This window comes from Convolutriloba macropyga, chromosome 2 (assembly GCF_964194025.1).
Source record: "Convolutriloba macropyga chromosome 2, txConMacr16.3, whole genome shotgun sequence".
NCBI lineage: Eukaryota > Metazoa > Xenacoelomorpha > Acoela > Convolutidae > Convolutriloba > Convolutriloba macropyga.
The window spans coordinates 63,823,059-63,849,597 of NC_134469.1; the positions used below are offsets into that span (position 1 = coordinate 63,823,059).

Below are 26,539 nucleotides of genomic sequence, written 5' to 3' on the forward strand. Positions count from 1 at the left end.
TCAACAATAACCAACAGTTTATTAACAAGTAAGGCCCGCCGATTATTCTTAGAAGATAATAATAACATTCACAAGAAAGATATCTGTAAATTTACCCTCCCACAAATGAAAAGATGTTGTTAATAAAGAGTATTGTGATGACAACTTACTGTACTCTTCTAATAAAATAGATATTTCAAGTAAAAATATAACTGAACTAAGAACAGGTGAGTTTGATACAGTCACGACTGCAGTGCTACAATTAAAAAAACACGTTAATGATGAACTAATTATTGAGTTTATTAAATCAGCAAATGAACTTTAAAGTACAGTTTAAAATATAGTTGCTAGTGATACTATCTCTAAAAACTACTATCTTTAAAAATATCAATTAAAACTAAAATTTTATAATATTAAATTCAATCAATTTTTTTAATGTACAGTTAGATGATATGGTCACTCTAATCTAAAGGAATTAAGGAGGTTAATGGGAAAACTACTTCTACAGCTGACGATTCTGTCTTAGAAATTTTAAAAAAAACAATATAACAAAATATAATAGCAATATTTTTACAAAGTAGACGATAGAGAACCAGCAAGACTAGAGTTCCACTATGACTTCAATCGTGAAGATATAATGAAAGAGGTTGAGGGCTATTTTGATATAGAGTCTTAGCTTTAGTAGTAGTTATGAGTATAGCTATAATTATGGAACTCCGACTATGTTTCAGCATAACTATAACTATAACTAAAGTTATAGCTAAAGCTTGGACCGAGCCCAATTAGCAATACATAAATGATAAAGTCCTGGCTTAAAATAAACTTAAAAATAATAATAATATAATAAATGATATTGAAAATTACTATGAAAATCAAACTCAAAATTATTAAAAATAACTAAGCAAGTATAAAAAATAGTAATAATACAGCTGAGATAACTGAAATAACTTTATCATCTACAGCAACAACAACATCAGTTACAGTAACTTGTATATGTATATTTTATTCTATACCATCAGCTTTTGCTACTGCTACTTTATGTGGTTCATTATCAAAAACATTTAAAACTAAAACAAGAAATCAAATCATTAAGTATTTTACAGATGTATATTCTAGCTAAGCAGTTTAGAGATAAATTTAATAAGCTTTACTCTAAGTCAAAAAAGACAAAGAGATAGATAATGATATAATGATTTAATTAAAGTATATGTAGACTATAAGAAAAATAAAAAATAAAGATGATTACTTCTTTAAACCAAAGTTAGTTGTATTTAGTAGTGATAGTTTTCGAAGTAATAATAGTATTAGTTCTATTATTCAAACATAGCTATAGTCATAGTTGTAGTTAAACTATATTTATAGTTAAACTATAGTTATAATCATGGCTATAGGTACAGTCATAGCTATAGATCAAGTTATAGCTATAGTTATAAATATAGATATAGAAACAGCTATAGTTACAGTTAAGCTTAAAATAATTCTTCATTGTACCTAGGTATAAACCTCTACTTTTCTGTATTACTGTTATACGTTCTCCAGCTGTTGCAAATTTAATTAACTCGGATGTAGCTGCTACCGCTGTTTTAGGGTTTCTAGTTGCAGCTGCACTTCCTATTTTCTTTGTTATTTCTAAAGATCTTACTGGATTATTAGCAACTTTCCATCAAAAAATAAGTGTCGCTTTAACTACAGTCTTAAGGAAATCCTTTTTTTCCCACAGCTTCTATTGTTGCATCAGAAACTGTCATATATTCATTTCTTTTACATTTAGTACAAGAAACTATAGATATTACTAGAGCACAATAATGCCTTCTGTCAACACAACATAAAATGTTTTAAACTTTTTGAAATTACTCTTTTTTATATATATATATATATATATATATATATATATATATATATATATATATATATATATTTATATCTATATATATTGTATATTGTGTATATATATATATATATATATATATATATATATATATAGAAATAATGGAATGTAAAAAGTATAACACTTTTTTTTAGGCAGGATTAAGTTTGAAGGTAACGGTGTGTGGCCAAGCACGAACGGAGTCCCGTTTAAAGCAAATAAAAAGAAAGTAGATATTGTTTATGCTAAGGGTTTTGCTAAAATAGGCAATAAAAAGTCTGACTAAGTCTATGACTATATTAACAGTAGCCATAACTATAGCTAGAGCTATAACTATTGCTAGAGTATTAGTTATAACCATAATTAGAGTATTAGATATAGCTATGGGTTTTTGCCCATGTTTCACCATAACTCGTGTATTAGTCATAACTTTTAACTATGGGGCTTCGACAATGTTTCACTATAACTAAGATACTATAGATATTCGGTCATCTGCAAAGCAGTTGCACTGATTAGTCTCTACGAGACTAAATCAACCATCTTTGTACCATCACTATTAACGCTACTAACCTTTCTAGTTAACCCTGATGCATGACATATAATATCAGCAACAACACGAGCAACACGAGCAAGTTAAGCTGTATTGATTGTGCTCCTATATGATTTGTTTGACATCTAGTATCAGGTATATATATATATATATATATATATATAATATAAATATATATATATATATATATATATATATATACATACATACTTATATATAAATATATATATATATATAATTATATATACATATATACAAATACATCTATATATATAAATATATATATATATATATATATATATATATATTTATATATATATATATATATATATATATATATATATATATATATATTCTATAATTATTTTTTTTAATGTTCTATGATTTATATATGGTTTAATAATTTCTAGTAATCCATTATAATTTCTATTAAAATTCACAATCTCTTTATAAGCTACAATGAATTTTTTAGTACCATAATTGAAAGTCATTCAGGATAGGACACACTATCAGCTTAAAAAAATATTCAGTTACATTCATTCAATCAAACATACTAGCATCATAAGTTTGGTCATGGAAATTTTTATTTCCAAAAGTAACAATAATGTTATGAGTTATTTCAAAACCACTTTCTACACCAATATCAAATAAGAAGTTAGAAGCATTAGCTACATCCGTATAAAATGTCTTTCTTTTATAGAAACTAAGATCTGTATTATTCTTTTTATTTAATACTTTCTGTAAAATTATTCTATTGTCATTACTAGGATCATTACAAAGCGCACACAAATTTATATCTCTAATATCTGTTCTACAATCATTAGCTACTGCACCAGCCACTGAATTATCTCTAAATAGCGCTATATTATTATCATTCCTCCTCAGCATAGTCTTTAAGCTATGCCATTATGTATGGCATAGCTTAAAGCCTATGCCATGTAGAATGTTTTCCAAACCATTTATAAAACCGAAAAAATCTTTCATCTTACTCTTCATATACATATGACCTCGGTGTGCAGCTTGATGTTCACATTTGATTTCTTTCTCATTGATCTCCAACATAGACACTTTCATATTCATCACTAGTGCTAGTTAGTTTTTTACATTAATAGATTAAGATGACAATGATCTATATATTTGAGGAATTTCCTACTAATAGTTTCTAGTCTGATAGAAATGAATCATGCAATTACTCAATTGATTTTTTAATCTAACAGTGGCATCATTAGCTATTATCCCAACAGAAAATATTCAAATTTTAGCCTCTATCTCCAAATAATATTCAAGTTTGTTTAAATGATTCTCTTCTCTACTAATTAAAATATTAATATTATTATTAACTGTATTCATTGTTGGTAGATTCTTTGGTTTATAAATTATTGTCTTGCTATTGTGTATATCATAATTATAAATAAATTGTTTGAATATTCCGAACTCCATTTTTATAGGATAAAATGACAGACAACTTATTTCTACATTTTAAAAGAACTACAATAAATACATAAAGCTTTAACTGAAACTAAAGAAGAACACACGCTCAACTTTAGAATGGCACCGCCAATAAAAAGATTTAATTTTAACGAGCCAATACTTAATGCAACAAGAGTTGGCCTAAAAGATTATCGGTTTATAACTCGTTTTTAATTGTAAATAAAAAAATAATCAATTCTTATATGCTAGTGTTCTTTTAGATGATCCTAGTTCTAGCTCTAGTTCTAGTACTAATCCTAGCATTAGTTCTGGTTTTAGTCCTAATTTTAATTCTTAAGCTAATCCTAATCCTTCGAATATTATTTCTTTTACTAATGTTAATAATGGGACTCCAATATTTATCTCAAATATTGTTCCAGGTGCATATGAATAATCTGAAATAGCAGAATTAATAAACCAAAAAACTGAAGGTAAAGTGATAATGGAACCCCATAAGAAGACAATGAAATGTAGAATGGAAATAAAACAATGTAATTTTAGCTTTGATGCAGAGAACGAGAACTGAATAGCACCAATACTAGTATTTAGAATATTACAAAGGGCATGTAAACATGCATTTCAAATAATAATGATGTTATGGGTTTTAACACTGTTAGCACTCACTGAAATGTGATATCAGGTGTTAAAGCTAATGGTAATAATACTATATTTTTTTAATCTAACAAAACCGCCGGGTAACAAGATAAACCTTATAACAACTAATGTGCATGATCAAAATGTTACTAAGCAAAGAATAGAGGATATAGATTTTCATATGAAAGATGAGCAAGAAAGTCCAATTGAATTTAATGGTGATGTATTGAGTTTTACTTTACACTTAGTTTAATTTTCAGTTATAGTTATAGTTATAGAAAAAGTTAAAGTTATATTAAACACTACAACTATAGCTATCACCATAATTATAGCTAATAATATAACTATAACTACAGCCAATACTATAACTATAAACACAAGTAAAACTATAAATAAAACTATAGCTAATACTAAAACAACCACGGCCTTAGTCTTAATCATAAATAAACTATTAAACTCTCCTATCCCAATTACTTCTTAGCTTACAATTAGTATTGTTTATTTTAGATTCATCAATAACGATGTAATTGTAAGGCTCTCTCTATATTTTATTACATATTATAGCAAAGTTTTTATAAGAAACGTTATGTTTGTTAAAAAAGTCTCTAAGTATTGATTGAAGTACATTACCTCATTGTTCAAATAATATAAATCTATTACAGTTTTGTCATACATTTTGTCTATCTAATGTAAATAGATTTTGGTTTAGATAAAACATATCACAGTTATTTTGTTTACCACTACCAAAATACACGTTGATATCTTGTTCTTTAGCTTTCACATCATCAAATATCATGATTTTCTTTAAGTCTTCGGGAAAATCACAAGGCGAATTTAAATCTTTAGTTCTTTAATAAACTCAACATCTTCTTTATAATTTGCACTCTCTACTCCTTCATATTGATCACCAGTAGGACCAATGATGCATAACTTATCAAGGTATATATTACCTATAATTAGATTTGCTAATCAGCATGTCTTACCACATTCCCTAGGACCTGATAAAATACATCTGAAGTCCTTGGGAAATACAGCACTAACAATTATATTATCATCTTCTAACCATGATTCTAGATCTTTAATAAAATCAATATAGGTCTCAGACTATTTTCCACCATTAATAATAATATCATCATCACTACTACTATTGCTATGGGACTTCGTCAATGTTTTGCTATTGCTACTACTATTGCTATGTTTATAATTATTGCTAATGCTATTGTTATGGGGCCTTGTCCATAGTTCGCCATTGCTACTGCTGTTGCTAAGGATATTGTTTTTACTATAGATATTGTAATTACTGTTGCTATTACTATGTCTTCTGCTATGAATATTGTCTTTGCTTTTGCTAATGCTATCGATATTTTCTTAACAATAGATATTTTCTTGACTATCGTTATTGTCATTGTAATCACTATTGCTATTGTCATTTTTATAGCTATGTCTATGACTATTACCAATGTTTTAGCTTTCGCCATCTCTATTGCTATGGGACTTCGTTCATCTGTGAAATGGCCTCGGCGATGTTTCACCAAAACTGCAATCCAAACAATAGCCATCATCAAATATAGCAGGATTCTTAAATTGGTTGACTAGAAATTTCATGGCACTGGTTATCATAAATCCAAGATCAATCAGATATATCATATATAAACAAAATGCACTGCATTAAAACATAGCATATTCTTGTATTCATTCATTAGAGCCTAGATTGATAAATTGTTGCAAAAATAACGGTGGTGTCTCCAAATCTATCAAAGTAATAGGTTCTAGTTGTTTCTCATTTTATGACTGAAACAGATGAGTACCATCAGTTGGGTGTAAGTGATTAATTTTAATTAAAAAATAAATGCGAGATCAAATACCAAAAACCATTATTAATGAACAGTTTAATATTATTAATCACTTACATCCAACTGATGGTACTCATCTGTTTCAGTCATAAACTAAGGCCTTTGCCAATACCCTCTATTTCAATATTGCTCATGGCTTTATTCTCGATGTTGCATTTTTTATAAAAATCTTTAAAAATTAAGATTATAATTTTTAAATGTATATTATTTCAGATATAAAAAATGCAAGGAGGAAGTCTTATATTTGGTTTTGTAGTTATAGCCGCGGTCTTCTATTTAATATGTGATTCAAAACAGGGTAGATATGCAAAATTTGATGAAAGATTGGGGTATTTGGAGAAAAAAAATTAGTTAAATTTGAAAATGAAAAGCCGCCATTACACACTTTTGTTTATGGTGGTTCAAGTACTGGTAAGACCTATTTTGTTAGACGGTATTTAAACGTAAATGAAGAAGAGGTGAGGGAGAATAAGAGAAAAATAATCATAGTTTGTGAAAATGAGAGCCTGGATCAATCCAGAAACTGGAGAAGTTTTTGAGATATATACTATGTGTAATATAAGCAATATCAGAAAAGCAAATATAGAGAAGCTCAAAAATAGTATAATTGTTCTTGATGACATGGCGGAACATTCAAAGAATTAAGATGTAGGCTATTATTTTACAATAGACAGACATAATAAAACTCGAATGATAACAATTTGTCGTAAAGAAGCTCGAATAACTTATATACCGAGAATGAGTGCTGATACTAATTCTATAACAACTTATAATGCATCTAATCCATTTCACAATTTTAAAAATATATCTAATAGCAAATAAAATTTTCATAAAATAATAGAACAATTGAGTGACAACTATTATAATTGCACAGATGGAATGGCAGATGAGCTTCATTATGGTATAATTAAGTTTTGCAATTAAAAATGATTGTTATGAGAATAGTGGTAAAAGTAAAGGGGCCACTGACCTTGGTTCCCAAACTGCAACGCAGATAGCAGAAGCTAGTGCAATCATAGATGTGGGAGTTATATAACTCTCAGTGTTCATTTTAGAATACTTCATGAAGATAAAAGAGATAAATGTAAATTTGGTTATAATTTGGTCAGTGTGGTTTGTATTGTTATGAGAATAAAGGTAAAAGTGAAAGGGACACTGGCCTTCGTTCATAAAGTGCAACGCAGATAGCAGAAGCTAGTGCAATCATAGATGTGGGAGTTATATAACTCTCAGTGGTCATAATAGAATACTTCATGAAGATAAAAGAGATAAATGTGAGTTTGCTTATAATTTTCTCGCTGTTGTTTGTATTAAAAATGATTGTTATGAGAAAAGTGGTAAAAGTGAAAGGGCCACTGGCCTTGGTTCCCAAACTGCAACGCAGATAGCAGAAGCTAGTGCCAGCTAGAACTAGTGCTAAGACCAGTGCTGGTGTTTGGACTAGTGATCTGCGGAAAAGGTTCATTGATAAGACTAATGCTAGGGTAGAAACCAGTGCTGGTGCTGGGAGTAGTGAAGAGAATGGTACAAGGTTAGAGACTGGTGCTAGTGCTAAGACGAGTATTGGGTCTAGTGGTGGTGCTAGTGTAGAAACGAGTGCTAGTGCTAGGACCAGTGAAGAGACTGGCAATGATGCTGGGACCAGTGATGATAGAGGGGATGTAACAACATGTATTAAATGTTATACTACTAAGACTGTAGTTTTTTTGATGAAAAAAAAGAACATGCAAAAATTGTCCAGAAAACATTTGTTGTAAATTTTGTGCCTCTCTTGTTTCTAGAGGGAATATTACAACCCATATTAAAAAAAATGCATGGTGCTAGCTATAATTGTGAGCAATGTATTGGAGTATTAAAAAAATTAAAGGGAAAAAGTTTTAATTTTAACCAATTATTAGCAGCAGATATAATTTTATTAGAAAACAACCAATAAGTAAACTATCATAGTAAACTATCTTGCAGGTTGTTTTTTATGTTTGAAGTAAATTATTTTTCTTTAAAAGTAAACTATTTTAATAAGTGAGCTATTTAACAGGAGTATAATTACTATTAAAATGGGTTATTTCACCCTTAAAGAGTGTTTTCACTATTAGAGGGTTTGTGATAACTGGAAATGAAAGATATGGAATGAAACAACATAAATTTCATTTAGCGGGGTGAAATCAAACTTAATGCAACATGAATTTTACAATATATTTCACAGACAACAAATTATGAAAATTCTAGATCTGTCACACATCTAGATTGCAACTGACTATCTTTCACAAGCTCTGCTATAAACGTTGTTAAAAACTTTTTTCATTCCGAAAAGTAGTCTGATGAGACTAGAATCTGCGAAGCAGATTCACTGATCCTCGTATAGCTTTCACATGCTTGGGAAAAGTTGATAAAGCTCTGAATACTTGAATGGCGTAGCATGACCGAAAGCCTATACGAATATCCTTTATCTTTCAGCAGTTGTTTCCAAAGAATATCCTTATTATTGCCACGATGATCTTCTTTCACTTTTCCGCATATGTATCTTCTGTCAGACATTGTTAGCAGATATAATCGATTGAGTTTTCCCTCCATTTTCAAAACTGTTATGAGTTTCTTGCTAGTTTTTGTAGTGAAGTGAAACTCATGATGATTAACCAAAAAGTGTCTGGTACAAAAAAGTCTATCCGGGAAGAATAATTCTAGAACATTCTCTTTCTTGATTATTCGGATATGTTTGATAACTTAGACATGCTTTCCCAAGTAATTACCTGTTTTAAACTAAAATATCAATTATATCCTTCTAATAAATTAAAAACTATATAACTTCTTATAAGAATTTAAATAAAACCTAAACTTGCAAGCCAATATTTAAAGACATATTAAAATATTTAAAGTTAGTGGCGGTCATCTTTGTTAATGGCAGCGGCCATTTTACCATGACAGGCAGTTTTTTCATCATTTGATTTATGATGTGATGTTATACCAAAAAAATTATTCTTCTTAGCTTCTTTGAATAAACTGAAAATTGGCATTTTCCACCACTTTGATCAAATTTAGCTCTTCGGTTGTAGTGTTCACCAAAATACCAATTGAGTCTTTAGTTTGGAACATAAGTATCAGAAAAATCATAAAAGAAATAAAAATTTTTTTATACCAGCCTGTATCTTTTAAAAATTGTAACAAGTATTGTCAAAGCATCAAAAACTTCAACCAAGCATAGCCAACTAGCGTCTGACAAACTTCTCTCAGATGACTTCCATGAGTCTGGTTTTTGTAAATTAGCCTACCCTAGGTTTATTCAGGCTATCCTGGCTGGGTCAGTGGGAGAGGCGGAAGATTTTTTGGTCCGTGCCAAATTCGGATAAACAATATCAAAACTGATTGCAATTTTTTATCGAGAAGGCAAGCTTTTTTGGAAACTTCTCTGTAGATAATTAACAAAGCATTTTTTTAGGAAGCTGAAAGCTAAGAACGATGACTCCTAGTGGTAATGCACCTGATTTTTGCTATGATTTTTTAAATCATTGCATACATGATTCAATTTTTTGCAATAATTTTTGAAATTTTTTTTTTTTAAAAAAATCCAATCATAAATTTAAGGTGTGCTTGGTTGTGGAAATCATGGTTTAAATCATTTCTAAGTTCAGTCAATTCTCAGAAAGTTTTCTTGCGATCAACCTTGTGCCCACAAATCACCATGGCGCCCACGCAATTGAGTATTTGCCTTTTATTTGTTCCCACAAACCCTCACAATCGGGTCTTCAAAATTTCTTCAAAATCAACCCGCACAATCGGGTTGAACAGAAGAAATGAGCATTGTCTCCGCTCATTGGGTGACAAACAAGTTCGCGCAAAGCAATAACTGGCAGCTAAAATTGGGTGAGTCAATACTGTAAATTAACTATTGTGGGGCTGAAGGTGTTGTCGCAGGAATGAGTCTCATAACAGGGGATCTCTGGCGATCAGCATTGTGGCTGAACCTCTCATTAAAGTCACTGAGACTCCTTGAGATAATCGATTGTAGGCAACTGATAAACCAGCTGGTTGAAAGTTTCGGTTATCGGCAAGCAAGGCTATACGTTTCAAAGTTTTCCGGACCAAATCTGAGAAGCCCCCGAAAGATTCAAACGCGAGTGGTACAAACTGGATACCTATTTCGGCACATTTTTGGGCATATTGTTCATATTTCCTATCTTCAGCATTTGTCAGAGCAAAACCACACCTCCTCGCCGCATCTGAAATTAGACTGGGCTGCAGTGGGGAAGTTATGGTTACGTCTAACGCAGATGGCTGTCCCGCTGACCAGCTTGGCAAGTATATGTCTCCTGGCCTTGAGTTATTATCTGGAATCAAATTTTTCTGTTCGCAGACGGGTGATAAGTTTGCGGTCGAGCAAGCAGCAAATATTCTATCCCTCACTCTATCGTGCCGCGATATCATATCCCCCCGACCATGACAGCTTAAAGCGTGATCACCCAGCTTGTCCAGTCTGCCGTTTTGACAGTAAGGGCACTTTCGTTCCTCAATGTATAACGGAACACCAATCCGATACTTCAATGCGGCTCTGAATTCATTTGGCTGAAGGTGAAGGCCCAGACTAGGGATTGGAGGTGCGGAAAGCCAGGCACCAGATTGAGGCAACGTTAGTGAAAGCAAACGAGCTTTCTCCCGATTTGAAGTCTGATTACCAAGAAGGTCAGAAAAAGCAGCATCGTCAAGTGCCTCCTGAATCTTGTGTTGCGTATATTGGCTAATTTCTAGATTCTTCAGTTCTTCCACTGTTTCTTTGAAAATTTGATTGTCTGCAATTTTCTCACCGGTTATTTGTTCCACTAAAGCGTCTGCCTGCGATACTGACCCAACAAACGCCGCTTTCAATTGGTCAATTGCTTGTCTAATTCCAACGCCAGTTTTGCAGTTTTGAAAATTATCCTTCAAAGTAATTTATGACACTGAATATTTGCCAAACAACAGTTATATTCAAATGTTACCCACAAATGTTTGACCGCAAAGCTTCGTTGTGTTTGCTAATAAAGACGTTAGAAAAAGAAAGATGCAGAACCCAATTTTGCCCTCTGAATATAGTGATTGTTTTCTTTCCCACAAAAAAATTGTTCCTGTTAGATTTTTGTTCATCTTGGACAGCTAATTGAATAGAGTCAGCCTCCAAGAAGGCAGCAGAAACCAGTCTTCAACAATTATTGCAATCGTTTGCTTATATATAATTGTAGTCACTTCAATCACTATTAATTCTACCTTTAGTTTTGTGAATATTTCATCTACCCGAAATTTTTGAGCTCAAACTCATCAATCCATTAACTAGCTTCTTAACTAAAGCCTATTATTTGTAAAAGTTCTCAGCATTCACAAAAGATTTAAATTTTCCAGTTATTCTCAAGGTTCAATAAAAAAGTTCAACTTTCTCCTAGTCGCAAATGTAAAAGCCAGAAAAAAGGGCTAGCTTTTATAATTTTTTAGATCTTGAAAAACGCTATTGTTATGAGAACTTGAGATCAACTGAATAAAATAACTAATGAGTACTTCGACAAAACTTCAACAATTAAATAAGCAAGCTCACAAAATTTAAGAAAACTATTTTAGAATAAAATTATTGAATGAAAAATCCACAACAGAAAAAAAATGAAATCAAAGAAGGCTTTTTCTATATCAAATAATTTTTGGAAAGAATTTTTGAAAGATGAAGAAACGTGAAATTTCATTCAATATTCAATAAGATTTTGGAAATTCTGAGCCACTTTACTAGTTGAAACTAACTGGCTTCCAAGACAAAAGATTGTGTATAGGGTTACATATTACTGCAATTCCGAGATAAATTAACTTTTGAGACCTCAAGTTGTTTTGAGACCTCAAGCAACTCTTTTAGATTTAACCTCCTCTGGCTGTTTTAACCTCCTCTTACTTTTCATCTGGAAAAAAATGTTAGTATCATTTAAAAAAGAAATTGTAAGCTTATTTTAGGTAAAATAGAACAATAATGTTGGCGCCAGTTCAAATCAGCTAAAAAAGCCATCAGACAGCACATTGCATCAGAACCACAAGTGCGGTTATTAGCACTTATACGGTGCAAAATTGGCATTTTTCGATATTGTTAAATTTCTTTAATTGTTTATTTTATGATACTTTAGGTGATCATTAAAGGTCAAATACCGTACAATCAAGGTTTTTAGAGGTACGTAATAACCATCCGTGATTATTTAAATTACAAAAATGTAACGGTAGTTTGGCATTTTCTATGTAAACAAGAACCTAAATTACTTGATTAACCAATCGGAAACAAGTAGCAATGATGTTAGAAATGATATTTACCTGATTATTTACCTTAACCAAATTGTTTCAATAGTGAAAGCATATTGTATTCAGAACCATTAGAAACTGTTGCCAAGAGCAGTTGGCTTTCAGATTAGACTAAATTTTGAACCTTGAATAACTTTAGTCTTTTCGCTTAGTTTTGCTAGATGAAGCACTTATTAGCACTTATACGGTGCAAAATTGGCATTTTTCGATATTGTTAAATTTCTTTAATTGTTTATTTTATGATACTTTAGGTTATCATTAAAGGTCAAATACCGTACAATCGAGGTTTTTAGAGGTACGTAATAACCATCCGTGATTATTTAAATTACAAAAATGTAACGGTAGTTTGGCATTTTCTATGTAAACAAGAACCTAAATTGCTTGATTAACCAATCGGAAACAAGTAGCAATGATGTTAGAAATGATATTTACCTGATTATTTACATTAACCAAATTGTTTCAATAGTGAAAGCATATTGTATTCAGAACCATTAGAAACTGTTGCCAAGAGCAGTTGGCTTTCAGATTAGACTAAATTTTGAACCTTGAATAACTTTAGTCTTTTCGCATAGTTTTGCTAGATCTTGAGGTCTTTCGAGATTTAGTTAATTGAACTGACTTGACAAGAAGTTAGCAACTTTAATAACATTAGCTGAAGCCTTACAAACTTCAGCACGAGATTGGACATAGATTATCACTAAGGATTTTCTTAACTTCAATCAACAAAATTAAAGTTACAGTCCTTTAAACGTCCGAGCGACTAATTGTTTCGACAATGTTATTAGTCAATCGAACCATGTGATGAACCAGTCCAGCGTAAAGCTCAAGAACCAGGCTGTGATATATCGGTTCCGCTGAGATTCTTGAGAAGCCGCAATATTTCGTCCGCCGACCCGGACGACAACACAAACAGCCACGAATCTTCAATTCAATTTGATGGACCCAATCGAAATCCTTACGATGGCTGGAAAGAACCCCGATAGACAATGGAAAACGACTGACTAAAAGATGTCAGGCCAACTCAAGAGGCTAGAAAAAGAGCAGGCTGAAATGCTCAAAACTTTTGACGGTTATCTTGCTGATGTGAAAAGTCACTTGGCTCAGAACAAAACAGTAACTGCAGGAATAGCATATCAATGTTTCTTCGAGATGTACGATGATCTCAAGAAAAACAGACAAAAACAGTGGCAATTCCTGAAGCCCCAGAATTAATGCCAACGAACGAAAATCGGGCGAAAAGAAGACACTCAAATGGTTGGTAGATCACATACCAAAACTTAAAGAAATTGAAGGATATCGCAGTTGAAACGTAAACCAACGAAAGGACACCTTGAGGCTCTACACAATGTTGGAAAAACTTGACTCGTTTTATAGAGAAGCAGTGATATTGGAAAAGGAGTTGGGATCAGAAAATTTAGACGACTCACGCAAGCAAGCATTGTGTAGTAACCTGGAACAGCTGGTAACGCAACTAGATTCAATTCATGCAGCACTTATACAAATCTTGAGGTCAAATATTGCTGCCGAATGGTTGACGACTTTAAATGAAAATTAAGATTATCATCAAGGCATGCTAAAACAGTACCAGGAAACCGCAGAGAGTTGAAACCAAACATCGTTAGTGTCATCTACATCGGCTGTTGACAAAGACCGAAACGAGTCTGTAAGTGATGCACGAAATGGAGCAACAGGAAACGCCGAAGAGAGCGTTGAGGTCTTTTCTAGGCACTCTGCTACACATTGAAGCAGAAAAGCCTAGTATTACGAACTAGCGATCATCGAGAAGGCGACAGATCGACGAAATGAACTCGAAAACCTAAGAGCTAAGAACGAAACAGAGCAACGAGTGCAAGAGTGACACTTGAAGTTACAGCGGGTGCGTGTGAAAATAGAACATTGTCAACAGCAAAAAGAATTACGATTACAACGACTACAACAACAACAAGAACAGGAATTACGTCTAATGTTCCAACAACAAGAAGACGAACTGCGTCTTCGAAAGCGTGAGCTAGCCCTTGAAAAAAAACGAAAGAAAGCTGAATCCCACAAAGAGAAACGGCCATGGAAATTGATCTGAAAAAAGGGGGTTCAAGAGCATCTGGTTCTCAGGCAGACGACTTGGAAAGTGTTGGATCGAGACCCAAGCTAGAAATAACTGTTGGCTTGGCAAATTTAGTGGCCCATTATTCTGGCCCTAGTCGACCACTATCACCAAATGTTGTGATCGACCCTCCTAAAAGTGTAGAGTTGAAAAAGGTTTCAGCGTCTGCTCAAAACTACCCCACTGTTCCAACAGAATGCAGGACTTTTCTCAACCTAACTGCAAGATTCGAGTACTCTTATGAAACCAGAAATCCCTAAATCAATTAAGTTGACCCAACCACAAACGCAGTTACCCAGGACGACGCTCCAGCAATAATGAAAGTCAGCATTACAAAACAGGCAGAGAAGCCAGAGTCCCAAGCACAACTCTCGCAACATATCGATGGAGAGCCAAAACCAAAGAGTGAGCCAAACTACACCACAAGTAATTTATCAACCGATTGGTGATCCGAGGGGGTAACCAAAACTGAAACCTCAAGTTAACGGAGTTCTCAGGAGACCCTTTTGATGTGCCGGAGTGGGCAGAGCTTTTCGTTGTCATTGTGCATCAACAGCGGTTAAGCGATACCGAGAAGATGCAGTATCTGAAGATAAGCCTCTACGGTCAGGCCAAAGCGGCAATTTCTGGAATGGGTTTCAGCTCACAAGCATATTATCAAGCCTCGGACATTCTCTGCAAAAGTTTTGGCAGACCGAAAGTCATAGTCGAACCTCAACATAAGAAGATATACAATCATCCTCCAGTTAGACACGATGACTCTAGTAGCATTGTTCGTTTTGCTAACGTAGTCATAAACACAGTCACTGTTTTCACTTGACTTGGACTTCAGCATGATCTGGAATCGGAGGGTGTTCGGAGTTCAGCAAACAGAAAACGCTCCCCTCAGCTTAAGGAGCAGTGGCTACGACACCTTCAGGATAATCGACTAATAGAAGCAAACTGGATAGCATTCAAAAACTGGTTAGAATCAACAGCTTTCATACATGAAGACTTGTTAGCCCAGACAAACTACAAATTTCAAAACCGCGAAAAACCCAAAACAAGTACTTTCACATCCAACGCTGATTATTCCACAAAACCATAGAATTCAGAATGTCCATTCAAAAACCGACAGCACGCCATCTGGAGCTGCGAGAAATTTAAGTCGATGAAGCTGAATGAACAATGAGAGCACGAGCAAAAGATCAGAATGTTTTTCAATTGCCTGAGATCTGGCAATCGGTCGAGGGATTGCAAGAGTATAACCTGTAGTGTACCCATTTGTGGACAACGACACAACAAACTCTTGCACAGCGACTTCTTGAAGAAGGAGGCGACAACAGGTGCCTCAGATGCTACAACAAAAATGGCAACATCATGCAAGGAGGACTAGTGAATGTTGATCTCAGCCAGAGCATGCTGGCAATGCGTGCTACAGGATCCTCAAATTCATTCGTGGATAAGTCAACTCTGCACCTGCAAGGTCAAAAAACTTCTTTGTCAGTAGCAGGAAGTCCTGGATCACAAGATGTCCAGAGTAAAATAGTGCTGATAACGGTTTCAGCACACGAAAAGACTCGACCATTGACGACAGTGCAATTTTATGCTCACGAGAAACTGAAGTTGAAAGACCAGATTGTAGATCTGCAAGTGTTGAAAAAACGCTATCCACATTTCAGGAAATTGCTGTCAGAGCTACAATCTAAAACGAAGTTCAAGTAATCCTTGGATAAGACTGCTACGACATCCATCACCCAATAGAAATCCAACATTTGTATTAAAATGGGGGAGGGGCTCCGTTTCTTCCATAAATTTATATTAAAGTTGACTACACTGCGAAGGAATTTCTTACTGCCCAAGCAGATGAGATGAGATGCTCTTTCTGGAGAGTAATTGGTTTTAAAAGGATAGACCACACTTCACTACGCGAGCCTCAAGTAGTACGGCCTTTTCTGCCCTTGATACTGTTTTTGTAAATATAGCGCTGCTTTCACGTCATCGTGCGTGTCCATTTTCTTGCCGTTTTTGAACTGCGTCTTAGACGGTCACTTTAACAGACGACCACTTTATTCATGCTTCATGATTTTTAAAGTGACAAATATGACATAAGGAAATTAACAAAAATGTGTCTTCAGTTTCTAGGTTTCGTCCCCGTCCTTTTCACGTGTTTCATTAAGTCAATTAATGCTTCGTAGTAGAACGGGTCAAATGTCATCAAACGAGTTGGAGTTCCAATTGCACGAAGGTAGAAGAATGGAGCTCTTGGTTCTCATAACTTCAACACGGACTTTCAAGCAATTGTTCCTTATATTGCACCCTTTTGCTTTTTCATTTGAAGCCTGCAAATGGAATTTTTTCTGTTTCTATATCATAAAGTTTCAAATGTTTGTTGATATGAGACGCCTGAAAAAATCGCTCTCTCAAAAATTTCACGGTGGCAATTTTTTTCTTTCCAGTTTAAGTTTAAAGTGCTATTTGAACAAATTATACGTTCGGAAAAAATACCTGCATATAAGCTCTGTTTCTAAGTCGCACAAAATCAGTGGGGCGACTTAAACTAGCTTTGCTCAGCTATCACTCGCAGCTTTTAGAAAAGGGGCTACGGATTAATTAATACTTGCAATTAACACACTAAAATCAATCAGAAACCACATATTGAGCAATGTTATCATTTACAATACATTTGACAAAACACAAATCTACCAACAAGTTCAAACGATCAAACCAAGTCATAATTTAAGTTCAAATTAGTCAAGTTTTATTCCGTTCCTTTACCTCTTCGCTTGCCTTGCAACATTGCTGACTCCCTCTACAAAAGAAGTGCGGAAGAGCACGTTCGCATTATTAAACCACCCGTCTTTCAGAGAGACAACGATGATAGCATTCAAAAACTGGTTAGAATCAACAGCTTTCATACATGAAGACTTGTTAGCCCAGACAAACTACAAATTTCAAAACCGCGAAAAACCCAAAACAATTACTTTCACATCCAACGCTGATTATTCCACAAAACCATAGAATTCAGAATGTCCATTCAAAAACCGACAGCACGCCATCTGGAGCTGCGAGAAATTTAAGTCGATGAAGCTGAATGAACAATGAGAGCACGAGCAAAAGATCAGAATGTTTTTCAATTGCCTGAGATCTGGCAATCGGTCGAGGGATTGCAAGAGTATAACCTGTAGTGTACCCATTCGTGGACAACGACACAACAAACTCTTGCACAGCGACTTCTTGAAGAAGGAGGCGACAACAGGTGCCTCAGATGCTACAACAAAAATGGCAACATCATGCAAGGAGGACTAGTGAATGGTGATCTCAGCCAGAGCATGCTGGCAATGCGTGCTACAGGATCCTCAAATTCATTCGTGGATAAGTCAACTCTGCACCTGCAAGGTCAAAAAACTTCTTTGTCAGTAGCAGGAAGTCCTGGATCACAAGATGTCCAGAGTAAAATAGTGCTGATAACGGTTTCAGCACACGAAAAGACTCGACCATTGACGACAGTGCAATTTTATGCTCACGAGAAACTGAAGTTGAAAGACCAGATTGTAGATCTGCAAGTGTTGAAAAAACGCTATCCACATTTCAGGAAATTGCTGTCAGAGCTACAATCTAAAACGAAGTTCAAGTAATCCTTGGATAAGACTGCTACGACATCCATCACCCAATAGAAATCCAACATTTGTATTAAAATGGGGGAGGGGCTCCGTTTCTTCCATAAATTTATATTAAAGTTGACTACACTGCGAAGGAATTTCTTACTGCGCAAGCAGATGAGATGAGATGCTCTTTCTGGAGAGTAATTGGTTTTAAAAAGATAGACCACACTTCACTACGCGAGCCTCAAGTAGTACGGCCTTTTCTGCCCTTGATACTGTTTTTGTAAATATAGCGCTGCTTTCACGTCATCGTGCGTGTCCATTTTCTTGCCGTTTTTGAACTGCGTCTTAGACGGTCACTTTAACAGACGACCACTTTATTCATGCTTCATGATTTTTAAAGTGACAAATATGACATAAGGAAATTAACAAAAATGTGTCTTCAGTTTCTAGGTTTCGTCCCCGTCCTTTTCACGTGTTTCATTAAGTCAATTAATGCTTCTTAGTAGAACGGGTCAAATGTCATCAAACGAGTTGGAGTTCCAATTGCACGAAGGTAGAAGAATGCAGCTCTTGGTTCTCATAACTTCAACACGGACTTTCAAGCAATTGTTCCTTATATTGCACCCTTTTGCTTTTTCATTTGAAGCCTGCAAATGGAATTTTTTCTGTTTCTATATCATAAAGTTTCAAATGTTTGTTGATATGAGACGCCTGAAAAAATCGCTCTCTCAAAAATTTCACGGTGGCAATTTTTTTCTTTCCAGTTTAAGTTTAAAGTGCTATTTGAACAAATTATACGTTCGGAAAAAATACCTGCATATAAGCTCTGTTTCTAAGTCGCACAAAATCAGTGGGGCGACTTAAACTAGCTTTGCTCAGCTATCACTCGCAGCTTTTAGAAAAGGGGCTACGGATTAATTAATACTTGCAATTAACACACTAAAATCAATCAGAAACCACATATTGAGCAATGTTATCATTTACAATACATTTGACAAAACACAAATCTACCAACAAGTTCAAACGATCAAACCAAGTCATAATTTAAGTTCAAATTAGTCAAGTTTTATTCCGTTCCTTTACCTCTTCGCTTGCCTTGCAACATTGCTGACTCCCTCTACAAAAGAAGTGCGGAAGAGCACGTTCGCATTATTAAACCACCCGTCTTTCAGAGAGACAACGATGATAGCATTCAAAAACTGGTTAGAATCAACAGCTTTCATACATGAAGACTTGTTAGCCCAGACAAACTACAAATTTCAAAACCGCGAAAAACCCAAAACAATTACTTTCACATCCAACGCTGATTATTCCACAAAACCATAGAATTCAGAATGTCCATTCAAAAACCGACAGCACGCCATCTGGAGCTGCGAGAAATTTAAGTCGATGAAGCTGAATGAACAATGAGAGCACGAGCAAAAGATCAGAATGTTTTTCAATTGCCTGAGATCTGGCAATCGGTCGAGGGATTGCAAGAGTATAACCTGTAGTGTACCCATTCGTGGACAACGACACAACAAACTCTTGCACAGCGACTTCTTGAAGAAGGAGGCGACAACAGGTGCCTCAGATGCTACAACAAAAATGGCAACATCATGCAAGGAGGACTAGTGAATGGTGATCTCAGCCAGAGCATGCTGGCAATGCGTGCTACAGGATCCTCAAATTCATTCGTGGATAAGTCAACTCTGCACCTGCAAGGTCAAAAAACTTCTTTGTCAGTAGCAGGAAGTCCTGGATCACAAGATGTCCAGAGTAAAATAGTGCTGATAACGGTTTCAGCACACGAAAAGACTCGACCATTGACGACAGTGCAATTTTATGCTCACGAGAAACTGAAGTTGAAAGACCAGATTGTAGATCTGCAAGTGTTGAAAAAACGCTATCCACATTTCAGGAAATTGCTGTCAGAGCTACAATCTAAAACGAAGTTCAAGTAATCCTTGGATAAGACTGCTACGACATCCATCACCCAATAGAAATCCAACATTTGTATTAAAATGGGGGAGGGGCTCCGTTTCTTCCATAAATTTATATTAAAGTTGACTACACTGCGAAGGAATTTCTTACTGCGCAAGCAGATGAGATGAGATGCTCTTTCTGGAGAGTAATTGGTTTTAAAAAGATAGACCACACTTCACTACGCGAGCCTCAAGTAGTACGGCCTTTTCTGCCCTTGATACTGTTTTTGTAAATATAGCGCTGCTTTCACGTCATCGTGCGTGTCCATTTTCTTGCCGTTTTTGAACTGCGTCTTAGACGGTCACTTTAACAGACGACCACTTTATTCATGCTTCATGATTTTTAAAGTGACAAATATGACATAAGGAAATTAACAAAAATGTGTCTTCAGTTTCTAGGTTTCGTCCCCGTCCTTTTCACGTGTTTCATTAAGTCAATTAATGCTTCTTAGTAGAACGGGTCAAATGTCATCAAACGAGTTGGAGTTCCAATTGCACGAAGGTAGAAGAATGCAGCTCTTGGTTCTCATAACTTCAACACGGAATTTCAAGCAATTGTTCCTTATATTGCACCCTTTTGCTTTTTCATTTGAAGCCTGCAAATGGAATTTTTTCTGTTTCTATATCATAAAGTTTCGAATTCAAATGTTTGTTGATATGAGATGCCTGAAAAAATCGCTCTCTCAAAAATTTCACGGTGGCAATTTTTTTCTTTCCAGTTTAAGTTTAAAGTGCTATTTGAACAAATTATACGTTCGGAAAAAATACCTGCAGATAAGCTCTGTTTCTAAGTCGCACAAAATCAGTGGGGCGACTTAAACTAGCTTTGCTCAGCTATAACTCGCAGCTTTTAGAAAAGGGGCTACGGATTAATTAATACTTGCAATTAACACACTAAAATCAATCAGAAACCACATATTGAGCAATGTTATCATTTACAATACATTTGACAAAACACAAATCTACCAACAAGTTCAAACGATCAAACCAAGTCATAATTTAAGTTCAAATTAGTCAAGTTTTATTCCGTTCCTTTACCTCTTCGCTTGCCTTGCAACATTGCTGACTCCCTCTACAAAAGAAGTGCGGAAGAGCACGTTCGCATTATTAAACAACCCGTCTTTCAGAGAGACAACGATGAACTGAGATGACTGGAACTTAGTTGCAATGAGGCGTCCAATATTTTGAGTGTGGCTCAAGTCCAGGGCAGAGTCAATCTCGTCCAAGATGTAGAGTGGTGCTGGGTTGAATTTGAGCATGGCTAGAATGAGAGAAATAGCAACCAAAGACCTCTGTCCTCCAGACAGCTCTGTAAGGCTTTCCTTCCACACAGTTCCAAATCGACATCGGATCTCAAGTCCGTCCAACTCTGTCTGCCCAGAGGGTGGTCTCAATTCGGCAAATGCGTAGTCTAAAAGTGTGTTCAGAATGACACCAAAGTCTTGATTAACCCTCGCAATAGCTTCCCTCAGAGCTTTTCGCTTCTGCTCGTCCAAATCAGCCATAGTGCGCTCTAACTTTGCCTTGTCCTTCAGAACAGTGTTCTTCTTCTTTTTCAGCTCCTCGCAGCTTTTCTCCGCTTCTTCTAGCATGCTCATAGCACGCATATTGACCCTTCTGGAAAGAGTGTCCTTGTCTTTTTGCAACTTAGCTAGATTGGTCCCAACACGTGTCATATCCTGTCGCGAGAAGTCATACGAGGAATTCTCCTGTCCAAAGTATTGTGCATCTCTTGCCACCCAATCATATTTTGCCTTCAAATGCTCAATTCTTTTTCTAGCGTCTCTGCCAGCCCTCTCGATTGATTCAAGCTTGTATTCCATTTGCTGAACTTCGAGCTTATCGGCTGTGTTTTTATCGGTCAATTTTTGCATCTCCTTGTATTTCTTCTCCAACTCAGCATGCGCTTGTTTCAGCAAATCCTTCTTCTCATCGTAAAGTTTCTTGGCTTCGCTCGTCTCAGCTTTTGCAGCTGTTAAATTGTCACGAGCCAACTCGACATCTTTACCGGATTCCTCAACATCCTTCTTCTTCGATTCTAACTCCTCTTCATTGGCTGCGATTTCTTTCTCAATTGCAGATATATCTGCCTTCAGTTCTAAAATGGCCGAAGACAGCTTATCATAGTCAGCAATAACAGACTGTAAATTGTTGGTAGCTCGCTTTTGTCTCTCAGTTGATTTTCTCATTTCACTTTGGCGCACTTCAGCTTCATTTTTGATCATTTTTTCTAATTCGGACACGCGATTCGCCGCTGTTTTGGACAGCTTTTTATTCTCTTCCAATGCTGTCGATATATCACTGGCCTCTTTCCTCATGTTTCCCAACTCTTGTCTCAAGCTACCTACAGATCCCTGATCGATGCGCACTTGCAGTGTCTGCAGTTCCATTGTGTGGCTTTCCAATTGACGAGTCATATTTTCAAACTGGTCCGCTTTTGATCCCATCTTGCTCAGTTCCTGGCGATACTCAGACAATTTCTGATCAACCAACTTGTACCTCATTTGAACCTCCTTCAGCGCGCCCGCTATTGCAATTACAGACTCCTTGTTGGGTCTGGAACCTCCCCGCAGGAGACCATCGGGGTTAAAACTCTCGCCTTGCGTGGTAACAACAGGCGTGCGAACTTGCGGGTCATAGCACACATTTTGAGCTTTGTCAATGTCGTTGCAAATTAAAGTGTTTCCAAGTGCAAACTCAACTGCCTTGGAGACTTCTTTGTCATAGTCCACCAACTCCAAAGCGTGGTGTACATTGTCCTTTCCAGCAATTGTCTTGGCTTTCCTCACAGCACTGTCACTGCACACACGCCCCGATATTTTGTTCAGAGGCACAAACGTTGTGCGGCTTTTCAACTCACCGTACTTTAGCAGCGTTTCTGCCGTTTGGTCATTGTCGACAACGACATTGAACAACTTGCCACCACCCGCAACTTCGATTGCCAGCTGGTTCTCTTTGTCTCTGACATCAAACGAAGTAGCCAGAACACCTTTTACAGATTCGTGGCGAAAGTTGCCACCAGGACTGCGGTAACTAAATTGGAGCCTCCAATCGCGTGACTTCAAGCTCTCAATCTTATTTCGCAACTCATTCCATTCACTTTGCAAATTACGAATCTCGTTTCTTAGAAACTGCTCACGTTCTTTGTCAAAACCCAACCCATTGAGCTGAGTTTGAAGTTTCTTAACTTCGTTTTTGAGCCGCTTGCATCTGTGCTCGTCTTCGCCTTCTGTAATTGTCATATTGCTCAGTTCACGCTCCTTTGCACCCAAATCACTTTTCACATCTTTCAACTTTCGCTCCAGCAACTCGATCTCCGAATTAGCTTGAGACTTCTCTGTCTTAGCTAAGTTCAGCTGTTCGTGCAAAGACACTGCATTGCCTGATTCGTTTGCATACATTCCTGACTTGGCAGCTTGCACTAAATTCTGTGCAGTTTCTACCTCCTTCTCAGCCACACTCTTCTTCTCTTCAAAAGATTTAAAGTCATCATTCATTTTCTCAACATTGCTATTGCTTTTCTCCAAACTCGCCTTTTCCTGCTTAATGGTTTTCTCAATTTGTCCAATTTTCTTCATGAGATCCTTATGTTGCTTTTCGCGATGTTCGCACTCGCTGGATGCCTTGGCTTCTGCATTCCGTTTGTCGTTCCACTTAACTTCCAGATCTTTGAGCACGGAGCTCCGTTCTGCCGCTTGCTGTTTTTCAATCTCCTTCGCTTCCACAGACAACTTCTCAACAGTTTCCATAGCTTCTACAATCCCGTCATTCATATTCTCGATCGCCTCTTTCTGTTTCTCGACTTCATCCTCGTTAGAGATCACTTTCTGGTTCGCCTGGTGGTATTGGAACGCGACGTCAAGCTTCGTCAGCAGTTCTATTTGCCTGACCACCTCCTGGTATTGCAGATAGGCCTCTCTCTCTTCCTTCAGACTGGTCAGCTTCGGCATAATCTCTTCAGTCAACACGTCTGTAATCTGTTTCAACTTCTCTTCCTTTTTCTCTATCGTCTTCTGAGCCTGTTCACGCTTCGACTCATACATCCGAGTTCCTGCAGCTTCTTCGATCATCGACAAAATTTCGGGTGGTTTCATGTTAAGCACTTTTGTGATGCGTCCTTGCATGATGAGGAAATGAGGATTATTGACATTGAGCTGCACGCTTCTGAAAAAGTCTACAACTCGTTGGTTGGTTGCGTTCAGTCCGTTTATCATGTACTTGTTCTTTCCGTCAACAACTATCTGACGGGAAACGACTATTTCCTGTTCATTCTCGTACCCAATAGGACTTTGGGCCCGATTGGAGTTATCAAAAGTGATGGAGACTGTTGCTCGTGTGACTCCAGCCCTCCCATTCTTGTACACCAAGTCACTCAATCCCGTTGCCCGAACGTTGCTCAAATTCGATATCCCTAGTACAAAGCAGATAGAATCTAAGATGTTCGACTTCCCAGATCCATTCAGACCTGTGATTGCGTTGAACTGAGGATCGAATGGACCAACAGTTGTGCGGTTCGCGTATGATTTGAACCCATCGATTGTGATCTCTTTAATATACATAGCTTCGCGTGAACTCAATCATATATCTGAAGCGAACTGACCATTACACAACACCCGGACCATTACATAACACCATCTACACCCGGCTTCAAAGCATTTAAAATTCGAATGCCTTCTCGCGTTCCAACAACAATTGGCCCTCGAACCAAATCTAAAATGTCTCAAAACATAGATACTCGGAGTATTTAAAACTTATATCCTTGAACAACCATAGTATAGAAAGGTTCAGTCTAAATTCACCAAGAAAATAATCCCTCGGAGCAGAAAATAGTTTTTAATAGTTTTCGATAGCAACCTAAAGTTGCATTCCATTCAATATGTTAATTTTCATAACAGAGATTCATTTGTCATAGCAGAGGCGACAACATTCTTTAAAAAGAAAACTCAAAAGAATTGCAAAGACAAGTTCCTAAAAGGCCTTGCAAAATACACCCCAGACGGCAAAACTTAGAGTTTAAAACTAAAAACTACTTTCAAAAAGCTGCAGGTGAACAAATATACAGATTGCTAAAATAGCTGCAAAATACAGAGAAACAGTTACAGAAATGAGTTCAAAAAAGTTATCACAGCCGCCTTAAAAAGTTACTAATTCAAAGAGGGTCATTGAGAACAAATTTGAGTGCAAAAAGTTTCGAAAATTGGGAGGTGAGAACCCGGGATCTCCCAGATAACAGCCATAGATCTTAACCACTTAGCAATACCACATTTTCGAACTTCAATTCACATCATACAAAAAGATTTATTATTCCGACCCCACTTTTAGTGGGGGGAGGAACTATATACTCAACTGCGTTTTTTATTGTTTAGACACTTTTGGCCGATCGATATAATCATCGTAGAGAGTTGTGCGTGGTATCATTAGAAAGCCCGTCCAGCGTAGAATATAGAACTATTATTTTTTTTTTGATTTTCGGTTTTTACAGGGAGTTTTCGAGGTTTAAACTTTTGAGAAAAGTAGAATGAATTCCGTTGTTTTCATTCACATTTTCCGTAATTTTTGATCAAATTTTCGTTAATTTTGCTAAAGTATGTTGAAATTGTTAACAGTAGTGTTATTGATCTTATCTTAAAAGATGGAGGGGGTTGCTGAATTGCTCGATCTGAGCTTTTTGGCTAAAATTCACGGTAAATTTTTCAAAAATCAGAATTTTTTCGTCAAAAATGGGACCAAATATGCTTTTTTGGCAAACTTTCACTGAATTTGCTGGAAGTCGACAGTTAAAAAACGGCAGCCAAATTCATCGTATGCTTGTAGAGAGAGCTAGTTGCACTTCCGCTGGTTTTAAGAGTCTTCAGAAATTATAATTTTGCCAGATTTTTGCAAAAATTAATCTCGATAATTAAACGAAATGCATTATTTATTTTTGATATGCTGAAAAATTTTGCTTAAAAATTGATCAATTTCGCACTCATTTGAACAATTGAAAGTCTTCGTAGCCACGCAGCAATATCAGGGCTGATATTAATCTCACCATGGATGATTACGGTAAAAAAAAATTAGGTTTTAAATGGGCGCGGCCTTTTTTTTCAAATTCTTATGCATATTACTGACCAGAATTTCAAATGAGGGCTCTTTTATTGGCAGATATCATTTACAAAAAAATGAGGACAAACGACCATATTTTACGGTCTCAGAGTAAAGCTCGTGTTTTTTATGGCTATGACCAATTCCTTTCGTAAAATTTTGTGGATTTCTATGTTTTGTATTCTTTCTTTATACT

General features: G+C 35.9%; 2 protein-coding genes across 3 annotated transcripts in view; one reads left to right on the top strand and one right to left on the bottom strand.

Annotated features, from left to right (window-relative positions):
• Positions 1-26,539, top strand: part of LOC142335402 (proteasome maturation protein-like) — a 517,526-nt gene that overhangs the window by 136,105 nt on the left and 354,882 nt on the right. The gene's annotated exons all lie outside the window — the stretch shown is intronic.
• LOC142334597 (structural maintenance of chromosomes protein 2-like) lies at positions 21,123-24,964 on the bottom strand. Its single transcript, XM_075382760.1, has one exon. It carries the CDS (start codon positions 24,816-24,818, stop codon positions 21,294-21,296), a length of 3,525 nt encoding a protein of 1,174 aa, XP_075238875.1. The 5' UTR covers positions 24,819-24,964; the 3' UTR covers positions 21,123-21,293.

Excerpts from the sequence above, each read along its gene's own strand:
- LOC142334597 (XM_075382760.1), bottom strand. The coding sequence starts at position 24,818 with ATGTATATTAAAGAGATCACAATCGATGGGTTCAAATCATACGCGAAC.